Here is an 11,456-nt window from a genome sequence, read left to right on the forward strand (position 1 = left end):
CACTTCTAAAAAGTGAGACTTGTACACTGAACAATAGGAAGTGTAATTTCTGATGTAATTTGGACTACACCATCAGTCTGCAGGATGTAAAACACACATGACAGACTGGGTATGTCAATACTTCTGTATCCATAAAGTATATAGTAAGCATTATGCATAGGTTCAATTAGCAACCCTCAAGTTAAAATGCTTAAAAATATTTCAACAAAAGATTATACACTGAGCAACCAGCAAAGCAGCCTTTCAATATTTAACAACACACTACAAAGAACAGAAGGGCATCAAAATCTATTTCCTGTACAGTACAAATATAGCTGACACAGGAAGTACACAATCCTTTCTGAACAGGACAGAAAACCCACAAAAAACTGATTTCCTGCCCCTCACAATGAATTTTAAAACAACTGAAAATGGCTGTCAAAATTCTTGTCCATAAAGTTCATTCCTGCTGCAAGTAAAATTCTCCCTGAAATAAAGGGTTTCAGTTATTCCAAGTCATTGGAAGTTTCAATTACTGTTGCCATGGTGTATTGCTTACTATACTAATGTTCATTTTTCAGGAGCAGAATTCATGAGAAGCTAATAGGTAACAGCAGCAAGTAGCTAAGCACTTGCCCTCACAGTGTTTTATCATGTCTGCAGGTCAAACAGGCTGTTCAGAGCAAAACCCGCTGCTATAGAAAGATCATCTGCCTTGTCATGCAAAGGCTTTCACTCCCACCCAGTCAGAATACCCATCATACCACCATCCAACATCGCTCAAAAAGCCCTTCCTTAGAATCCTGCTGATCTGCTTTTATAATGGTCTTGGGATTATTCTCAGAGAATAAGGACACATTTATGATTACTTCTTCCCTGTGTGTATGTATTTGCCAAGTATCACCAAAAACGACATTTCAGGGGCACTCCTTAGCCCTGGGAATACACGGCCAGTACTGTGCACAGTGTATTTTAAGAGTATCACTACCACTTACATTCCAACTTTCTCAAACGGACCAGTTGAATCTGGAGCAAGCAGAGTCTATTTGTTACATGCTACAGAACAGCAGCAAGCAAATGACTTCTTTTGGTTTAGAAACAGCCCAAGCTGATAAACTGGATTATCCAAAAGTTCTAACTCCATTTAAACACCTAAGAAAGTGCAGTCAGGCACTCCCAATTTCACACCTGGCTCAAAATTTCTGTGATTTTACAAGTGATACATTAACTGCTGATCATACAGTAGCGACAAAGCAATATTCTGCTTCTATGACAAAACTAAGAGCAGTGGGAACCACCTCAGCAGCTTAAAGCCTCACAAGTTTTTCAGTTTCTAGTATTGTCTCTGCAAGCTAATCTGAAAGTCCTGTAAAACCTCGCAGTAACTACTGCAACTCCCCAAACTTTCATAGCAGCACCTTATAATCATCTTAGTGTGAGTTTGAATGCCAGTAACACACAATGTAGGGTACAAATGCATTTATCTGTAATTTTTATGTAACTCCAACTGACTACTGTCAGGTGTTAAATTATTTACACACAACACAGTTAACTCAGATGTGTGTGTCAGCTTTCCACACCAAGGCCATCAGGCCATTCAGGCAACTTTGTCCCACCCACAGCAGATCTCCAAACCCCCTGTATCTGCAGTACACATGCTCCAGGCTTGGGAGTTTCTTTTTGCACAAGAAGCAATGATCCACACAGTAAGTAGTTATCTTTGCAAGCTTCCCAATACCCCAGAGCAGTAAAAAAAAGAACAGTACTGGAAATCCCTCTTTCACTAACACCTCCCAAGACAGCACATAGAGCCATTATTATAGCTACTATCTTCAAAACACAGTTCTGGCTCTCCATGCTACAGCATACTGAGATCAGAGGCACACAGGGCAAATCCACGGTACCAATATTCCACTTCTCTAGCAGGAGACCTCCTCTGAGTAATACAGACCAGTCTCTTTTTCAGTTCAGTGCAAGTATTACGGCCCTACCAAATGAAGAGTAAATTGTTTTAAATTAATCAGTTCAGAATTTGTGGTTTTAAGTATTTCTGTATTTTCATGAATACTACATTTCAGTGAAGTAAGTAAAAAAAGGTGACAAATTTTCTGGTTAAGACCATTTATTTTAACAAATAGATGAGTCTTTAAGATGAACTGGAGGCTGCAACAGCTGCTCTCTTGGGCTTCGGTGTGGTTCCCTCACGGAATCCATTCCTGCAAGTAGAAATATTGTTACCACTTTTTGAGAAGTTGATTCCTGCTCTACATTATTTTCTAACAGTAATGTTTTGGATGAAGCTCACTAGCTTTTTTCAATTTATCTCATTAATGCACTGAAATCACAATAGAGTTCACCCGTTCAGACCTTTTTAAAAAGAAACACATTATTAAAAATTGTCTTGAATAAGTAGTATGGTTTTTACTCTCTTTTGCTGAAGTAAATTTGACTTCTCGGAACAGGAAGATTTCATTATCTGAGCGAACACTGCAAATACAGCTCACCTGCTGAAAGCACATCCCACTTCACACTCCTCCTGACTAAAGGGGTCCTGTTTCTGAAGTCTGTCTCTTACAAAAATCCACTATGACTCCAACCACACTCTTCAGCCCTGAGCTTGATTTTGGATGACATTTCTACTTGAGCAACATTCAGTGGAAAGCGAGCTACAGCTGCACACTGGACTGGATGGTATTTTATGGCTGCTGCTGGAAAAGAATGAGCTAACCAAAACAAATAAATTGATCCCTCAATCACACCCACGACTGAGATGTAGTCTCTTAACTTTTGCAAATAAAGCAAATCTACATTTTTATGACAACACTTCTGATTACGTGGTATTTTTCATATACCTTTCTTATGTAGACCAGAAGCTAAAGAATTCCATGGGACTCACAGAAAATGGGAATAATGCAACACCTCCACTACCTTCCAAGTACAACTCAAAGGCTTTGTAGCAAGTCTTAGAAACTTGCAACTCAGGATCTGATGTAATACCTAATTAATGCTGACTGAACTCTAAATAAAGAGAAGGACCAGAAATTATCCCCGTTTTAACTTTAAACCTTCATTTAGTATGAACACTGCAACTTCTTACATACCCTTGTCTTACCAGTAAGGCTTTTTTCAATCCTCAAAGAAGGATAAAATGCAGACAACTATACGAAGCACATTATTTTATGACATATTTAAGACTGAACTCCATTAAGTGGTACTAAAACAAAATTAAAATGTTAACTTTGAATGGTAAATTTTGTCATTAAGTTGTGTCTATGCAGGACTTCAAGCATGCTAGTCTGTAATAAAAGGTTGTACCTGAATCGACGGTAGACCTTTTTCAGGTGCCTCATGCGACCAGTACCAGTGGTGTTGCGTCTTTTAGCCTTTGCACTCCAGTTATCTAAAATATGTAAGTTACTGTTATTTACCTGCACCAAGTAATTTTGGTCCCATGTTATATTTGTATGGTACAATTATTCAAAATGATAAAAGAAAAAAAAAACTGACTAAAATTAAAATCAGAATTTTAAAAACTTTAATTTAAAATTAAATTTTAAAATTTAAAACTTTAATTTACAATTAAATTTAAAAATTAAAATTTTATGCACTAGTACTGCATATTACTAGCATATAGTTAAATCATCATTAATTTGAGTAAAGCTCCAAAATGAAAAGTGCTAAAACTGCAGAATGACAGTTTTCTTCCCTGACTGGAAAACAAGTCAAAATACTGAAGAAAAAGAAACACGTTTTTTTAAACTAGAGCCAGTTAAAAGTTTTTTACTTACACTTTCTCTTACGCTTAGCAGGGTAACCACATTTCCCACAGGTCGATTTTTGCAGATGGTATGCCTTGGACCCACATCGACGACACAAGGTGTGTGTCTTATTTCGTCGTTTACCAAATGACGATGTACCCTTCGTCTGAAAAGCATTTCAAGACACAGAAATATCATTAACATGTCCAAGTCACAAAACTAAAAGAACAAGCCTCAAAAAACCGAGCGCAAATGAAGTCGTGTAATCACGTCAGAGGCACTTTCAACTCTGAACCACAACTCAATTTTAACTACGAGCAGCCTCCATTTTCAGGACCCGCTGCCGCCATTCGTTATGTGCCCCCGCCCTTGTGCTGAAGAAAAACGGAGCCACTGCACGCTTACATCGGCTACCCTCTCCCCACACCCATCACCCTAAAGCAGCAAACCGCTCTCTCCCGACGAAAAGTGGCTCGCTTCACACGCAGCAGCCACACACTCACCCCTGGCGACCGAAACTTCTCCTGCTACGTTACCGCCCGGCTGCTCGGCCACGGCGGCAGCAGGAACAAAGCAGGAATCCTCGGAGCGCCCGCGGCCCCATTCCGCACCACGGCCTCCCGGCCCGGCCCTGCCCTGCCCGGCCCGGCCCGGCCCGGCCCGGCCCGGCGCAGCAGCCGCGCCCGCCGCCAGCCCCCGGCCCCAGCCCCGCCGCCCAGCCCGGCCGCGGCACAGCGCGGGGCCTCCCCTCGCAGCCCGGCCTGCCCCCGCGGCGCCCCGGCCCGGCGCGGCGGCGGATGGTGGAGGATGGCGGCGGATGTCCCGCGAGCGAGCCCAGCACTCACCATCTTCGCCGGCCGCCAGCACCAAAGAGGCCGCGCCCCGCCCCGCTTCCGCCACGGCCCCGCGAGCGCTTCCGGGGGCGGCCGCTTGGGCGGGCCCGGGCCGGGCCCGGCGTGACGGGGCGCCCGGCGGGCCCGGGCCGGGCCCGGTGTGAGGGGGTGCCCGGCGAGCGCGGAGCCTGGCTGGGTACCGCCGGTTCGGCGGGCATAGCGCGGGGCACCCCGGAGGTGCAGCTCTACAGCAGCTCCCGCGGTGCCAGGCGGGTGCCTCAGTGCCAAGTCCTCCCCCTGCTCACACCGACAGTCGAATTTGCTTTTACAGAATCACCAATTTTTGAAGAGTTCTACAAGACCATACAGTCCATCGGTCCGCCCAGCACTACCCCTGCAAACCCCTACGTCACATCGCTCAATGCCAGACCCAGACGCCTATTGAACACCTCCAGGGAGAGCGATTCCACCACCTTCCCGGTAACCAACTTCTGGCCACCCGAGCAGTGAGGAAATTTTTAACGTGATAAATCTCCCATCTCTCAGTTCCACACCGTTTTCTGTTGTCCTCTCTGTAAGCACAGTAGAAGAGACTGGCGCCCACCTCACTACGACTTCCTTTCAGGTGGTTGTAGAGAGCAGTAAGCTCTAATGGGTGAGTTTTAATGAGTGAAATTCAGGCACAGGGTACTCCTGCCTGTAATACACGACTTTCAAAATAAGCTGCCTTGAACAACAGGCCCTCCTGCACTCTGTATTTGTCCATGTCTTCCTCCAGACCCCTCCACAGTGCTACACAGTCTGCCTGAGATCAAAAGCATTGCAATGGACATCATGGGCACAAAGAAGGGAAATGGTCACAGCACCGAGCCTGAGTCCAAGAAACATTTAGACATACGGCATTAGGACAATGCTCTAGACACATGGTGTGATTCTTGAGGCTGTCTTGTGCAAGGCCAAGAATTGGTTGGTGATCCCTGTGGGTCCCTTCCAAATCAGCATATTCTGTGATTCTCTGAAAATTTACTATTTAAATTCTCACATACCTGCCTACTATGCATTTTCAGTAGACTTAAAATCTATATACAATTTTATCTTGAGAGAGTTCATTTCAGGGAAAATTGGAGAAATTTATGTATACCTTATTACCAGATCATTATCCTGTCATCCCAAACAGAGCCCGAAATTGATGCTATAGCCAGTTTATTTATCTTTGTAGAATTATGTAATTTGTCTTACAGTACTTAGTGAAAGTATGTCTTTTTCTGGTAATCCAGATCTTAATCCTTGTTTATTGACTAAAAATCTAGCTTTTCCCAAGTACAGCTGTCTGGGCCCACCAGAAGCCAAAAAACTGTGAGCAGCCCTCCCACTATGAATGAGTTGAGCCCCTGTGACATGGAGCTCATTGATCAGAAAAAGGGGTAGTCCCATGGCACAGTCCCCAAATTAGTGAAGCTGTGTCTGACCTGCTGCATTTTCAATCCTGGACAAATCACGTTCATATGGTTGTCTAAATTTAATTTATCCTCACTTCTTTTGGAGTGTAGCCTCTTGTTGAATTCTTTTGGTGCTAATTTATGTAATCAGAGGCCTTTGACTTCTTGCTAAGGTTGAGGGATGGGGAAAAAAGCCATTTTGACTTCAGCAACACAGCTTCCAGACTCAAAAAGGTAGAGCTTAGGCTATTCACTCAGTTCTCTCATTTTTGGGTGGCAATTTCTCTTTCTGAAATAACAGAAATCTTTGCCTTTATTCATTTTACTTCACATGAAATCCAGACATTTACTCCATCCACCGTCCTGCAGTAGTTAAAAAGGAGAGATTGGTTCCAAATGGTAAATCATCCCATTTTAAATTAGCTGTCTGAAGTAGGGTGATCCCTGGGAGGAAACCTTCTTCCATGAAGGGTTCCTTCCTTCTTCTGCCTAGAGAAGACTAGGAAGACCCATTAGGCTGGGCACATAGGTAGCTGAATATAGGTAAAATTAATTTTACCCTGACTTGACTCAATGAAGACATTTTATAGCAATTTTATCTTCCTTAACAGAAATCAAAAGAGAAGTCACAGTGTTCTATGGATGAAATACCATTCAGAAAAAAAACCCAAGACAAACCACTTAAATGGTATGAATACATCCTACAGGCTGAACTGGAGTCATATTTGTCCCAGCAACCTTGCTGTGTGCCTTTTATCTAGTGCCTCCTTTGCTCGCTCTTTCTCACAAAATCTCAGAAATCTGGAAGATGGCATGGACATTGGACAGGTGCCATGGTAACAGCCTCCAAAGGAAGTCTGTTGGTTTGGCTGCCTGCAAGAATATGCAGGAATTATTCCTATCCTTTGTGGGATAAAAATAATCTTCTTCATTTACATGTCTTCAAACATGTTCAGAAAGAAAGATTTTGCTATCATCATGCATTTGTCTTTAGTATTCAGGAATATTTTTAGGGTAGAGAATGGGCAGAGCTGTGGCTGACCCAGTACCATTCCAGGTCTTAGCCTGTGTGAAGCTCACAGGGGAGAACAGAGTTCATTGCCCATTGCTCAGAACCCACAGGCTGCTGCTGAATGGCACCAGTCTAAATTCAGCACTGACTAATTCACGCTGCTTCTTTGTTGCATATAAAGTAATCCAAAATTTAGAAGGTGACGTCTGAATTTCAGAACTGTCTTTTTGATGTAGGAAACAGGAGTCTGTCACTGCAGCTGATATCCCATCACAGCTTCCATAGAGCAATTTTGGTCCAGACAGGTTTGCTGATGGAAAAAATCCTTTGTGCCAGCAAACAGTGATCCTATTAGTCTTCTAGATTAGGGTTTATTGAGTACAATGTTCTGCACCATGTTCCACATGCTGGCTGATCTTGTTGGAGTTAAAACACTACAGTAAAAAAATATATATGCCTTTAGAAATAATCCTTAGTGTTAAGTCTAGTTCAAAGACAGGGAGACCAGAACCAGGACTGGCTAGGCATTAGAGAGGAAAGGGTATGTGAGCAGCAAATAACCCCAGTGGCATTTGTTTTGCTCGGGTTTGATGTCATGCTACCACATCACACCACCACTGGGGTGCAGTACAGCCAGACACAACCTGTGGTGTGACAAAAAACAGAGAAGTTGAACTGCTTTTACTGAACTTGAACTGCTGAAAGGACTAGTGTGTGACAAATAAGCAACTGATATCCAAGCAAGTTCTGTCTATTATCATCATGTGACATCACTTGTTTGTGCACATGTAGCACCCTTTACTCAAGCAGGGATGAGTTAAAGGGATGGGAATAGTGAAAATTCAACCTTTATATATAGATGTTTGAATCTAGTCAGCACTAAATATTATCTTCAGTTATCTCCAGTGGTGCAGACAAACTGAAGTCTTTATTTCTTAGTGTGCTCTCATAGATCAAAGGCATGCCTTTCGATATCCTCCTGAATATCAAACACTTTAACAAAGGTAACAGCATCTCAGGAATGCTACAGGAAAACTGAGGAATTCAAGGGCAACATTGTCATGAAGACTGGTTTGGTTGCCTTTGCGTCTTGTTATCATCCTGATTTGCAGAGGTAAATATCTCAGTTGGAATTAGTGGGGAAGACACTGATTATTTGTTACCTAGCAGGCAGAAGCAGCATAACTTCATCTGTATAATATCCAGATTCTTCACTTTTGAAACTTCTGTATGTGAGTTTAAATCAGAAGCATTGGTCACCACAAGATGACAGTAGAGTTCAAGTAAAACCTTTCTGCTAAACAACTCAGTAAAAACTCTCAAACAGTAACAGTATATTGGGTTAATAAATTTAAATATTAATGAATATTATCTGTACAGTTCTTACATCTTTATGACAATAACAGAAAATTTTAGTAAACAGCAGTGCTTATGAATAAGCCTGTTGTATCCTGCTAAGAAACTAATAAGCATAATAGAAAAGTCTTTCTATTTGTTTGAGATGAAAATGAATACAAGAAAATTAAACAGCTGTCATTAACTTCTGAAATTGCTTGTTAAAATACAGTAGAAGTGATAAAAAAAACTCGATATTTTTTAATTACACTTCTATGGCAGCCTTCCAGTACCTAAAGGATGCTTACCAAGTAGGATGAAGGGAGACATTTTACAAGGGCATGCAGTGGTAGGACAAGGGGGAGTGGCCTTAAGCTGAAGAAAGGCAGGTTAAGATTAGGTATTAGCAAGAAATTATTTACTATCAGGGCAGAGATACACTGGGACTGGTTGCCCAGAGAAGCTGTGTGTGCCCCATCCATGTAAGTGTTCAATACTAGGCTGGATGGGGCTGGTCTAATAGAGCAAGTCCCTGCCCATGGTAGGGAGGGGTGGAACAAGATGATCTTTAAGGTCCCTTCCTGTTGCTGTTGAGCAGGATGGGAACAGAAATGACTCCAAGTCAAAGGCAAGAGAATGAACTGGTTTATTTCAAATGTACCACTCTATTTATAGGGAACATCGTGCAGACTAATTTCATTGGTCTTAGAGTAAAAACATCTCACACCATTGGTGTGCAGTGAATGACGCACAGTGGCAGAACATATCTATGAACAATGTGAACAACAAGAGAGATTAGAGAATTATTTACATTCTCTACCAACTGTTTCCCAGACTCTCGCCTGGTTAGAAAACCCTCTCTTTTTCTCTCTGACTGAACTGAGAATATCCACACCTTCCAACCCAAATCATTCTGTTATTCTATTGCCAGTCTTCAGCATCAGAGAGAGACTAGATAATGGCCTTCAGTTCACCTTAGGAATAGCAGTAATACTTGTAGTGTCTACATGCAGAAGCATGACTACCATCACAAACATGGCAGGAGGAGCTCCCCACCCATTTCCTCAGCTGCCTTTAACCTTTATCTTAGAGTAATTGCAGGGGGGATCCTGATTTCTTCCCCACTAGAAACCACACTAGAATCTCTTCTGTTCCATCTGCCTAGGGGAACAGGGAGAGCATATCTCTTCTCAGCAGAGGTAGGGACAAGCCTGGGACATACTTGCTACACAATGACCTTATTTTCTTTCTGTTTGTTTGGTTGGTTTTTTTTTCTTTGGTTCTGTTTTTGTTTAGTTTTGACTATTTTTTGCTTTCTGTTTGGTGCTTATGCTTAGATACAGTACAGAGTTGTAGGGCTTTGTTGCACCAAATTCTCAGGGGGCATTTCACTGTTTGCAGAGGTGGTTGCATGAAAGTTTAGGCTGAGCACCAAACAGGGTGCATAGGAGAAAGCCACAAGTTCCTTTACAAGGTGACAGCTATTTACTTCTCAGTTCTATAACAACAAAATATTATTGTTAATATTATTTTGATAAAAAAACAACCTTTCTTGATCTTATCTTGTTTAACACTGTTGTCTTAAAACTTTGTTGCATTATTCATGCAAAATGTATGCGCACACAAGCCTGGAGCAAAATTTTCATTGGAGAGGTACAAAAAGCATTTGAGCTACCACCATCTGGTATTGTAGTCTGAATCACTTTCCAGGTGGAAATGCCTAGCTTCCAAACAGAAGCCTCTTACATTGCAGCAGAAAATATTTTAGTGAGTTGTGAGGAAAATGTTTGTATCAGTACAGACTGCAAAGTACTGGACTTAATTTTCCTTCAGATGGTTCTGGAATTTTTGAGAAAAGGCTGGTTAAATGGTTGTCTGAAATGGCATAGACTTGATGGATCTTGTAGTGGGAAGGCAAATAAGTTGAATGACCTTCTGAGGTTTCTTCCAGCTGTACTTTTGTCATGCTGTGATTTCATAAAAGGCCTCTAACTATAGAGACATAACTGTATCTCTCATCTCTAAGGCTGTCATTTTCTCAGAAAAAATGCATTTGACCAATTTTATACTTGGGAAAAAAAAGGTCAGATCTTCATTAATTCTACTTTCAAATTTTGTCTGCTTTTCTCATAGTGGTGGCTTTTTTCTTGTGGTGGCTGGCGAAATAAGTGTTATGTCCCCTTTCTTATATGCCCACTGACAGGCTTTCATTTTAAACATCCATCCTTTCCCCATGTTATGTAAGTCTCTGACTTGCATTTTTGGAGTTATTCTGAAGCACATTAAACCCAAAAGATTTATTATTTAAAATAATCGTATAACTGAAAAGCAATTGTTACCTAGCCATGATCCTGAAATTAGCTCAGTAGGTCAGAGCATGGTGCTAATAACACCAAGGTTGTTGTTTTGATCCCTGTATGGGCCTGTATGGGATAAGAGCTGGGCTCGATCATCCTTGTGGGTCCTTTCCAACTCAGAATATTCTGTGATACTTGTGTGTATCTTTCTGTGCAGACACATACACAGATGGTACATGCTTAGCTGCTCTAAAAATGTTTTCTTTCCTTTCTTTTGTACTAAAAAAATATCAAAACTTGCCTCACTTATAGCTAGACACAGCCTATACCTAAGCCCAGACATTATGGTTGAAATTTGCTAACTTGGAAGCTGAATGTCTAAACATAACTTACAATGTCAATTCTTTTTTACTTCCAAATGTTCTGTATGAATGATACATGTGCATAATCTTTGGAAAAATACGGTATCAACTGGTTGGGAAAACAACATCTCTTTCCTGCAGAAGTGTTGGGAGTAAAAGTCTTTGGCTATTTTACCCTCTCAATTTTCCCACTTTGTACATGGAATTAAGTGCTTGGCTAGGTATATCTCCAGTATTACATTCCCTCCTTATGTTTCTCAGCTACGCTATAAGTGCATATGTGAATGACTATCTTTCATAATAGTCTGATTTTACTAAACGTGAATGATTTTACTTTTCACCACCCATTCCTTGGAACATGGCTTGATATTCTCTTCCTGGAAATGCTGGAGAAATACAAAGACATGCCTTTTTGCACTGCTTTCTGTCTCCCAAGGTAAG

The 11,456-nt window shown here is 41.6% G+C and overlaps 1 protein-coding gene across 1 annotated transcript; it reads right to left on the reverse strand.

Moving 5' to 3' along the window:
- Positions 1-2,010: 2,010 nt before the first annotated feature.
- Positions 2,011-4,700, reverse strand: RPL37 (ribosomal protein L37). Its single transcript, XM_068175886.1, has 4 exons — positions 4,583-4,700; positions 3,768-3,903; positions 3,295-3,379; positions 2,011-2,195 (listed from the first exon to the last, which is right to left on the reverse strand). Exons 1-4 carry the CDS (start codon positions 4,583-4,585, stop codon positions 2,126-2,128), a joined length of 294 nt encoding a protein of 97 aa, XP_068031987.1. The 5' UTR covers positions 4,586-4,700; the 3' UTR covers positions 2,011-2,125.
- Positions 4,701-11,456: the final 6,756 nt, after the last annotated feature.

The sequence above is a fragment of the Anomalospiza imberbis genome, chromosome Z, assembly GCF_031753505.1.
Source record: "Anomalospiza imberbis isolate Cuckoo-Finch-1a 21T00152 chromosome Z, ASM3175350v1, whole genome shotgun sequence".
NCBI classification, from domain to species: Eukaryota; Metazoa; Chordata; class Aves; order Passeriformes; family Viduidae; genus Anomalospiza; species Anomalospiza imberbis.

What these genes read in the sequence shown, in the direction of transcription:
- RPL37 (XM_068175886.1), bottom strand. An exon ending in TGCTAAGCGTAAGAGAAAGT is followed by an intron (nt 3,380 to 3,767) that starts GTAAGTAAAAAA and finishes TACATATTTTAG; the next exon opens with ATAACTGGAGTGCAAAGGCT. An exon ending in AAGGTCTACCGTCGATTCAG is followed by an intron (nt 2,196 to 3,294) that starts GTACAACCTTTT and finishes TTCTACTTGCAG; the next exon opens with GAATGGATTCCGTGAGGGAA.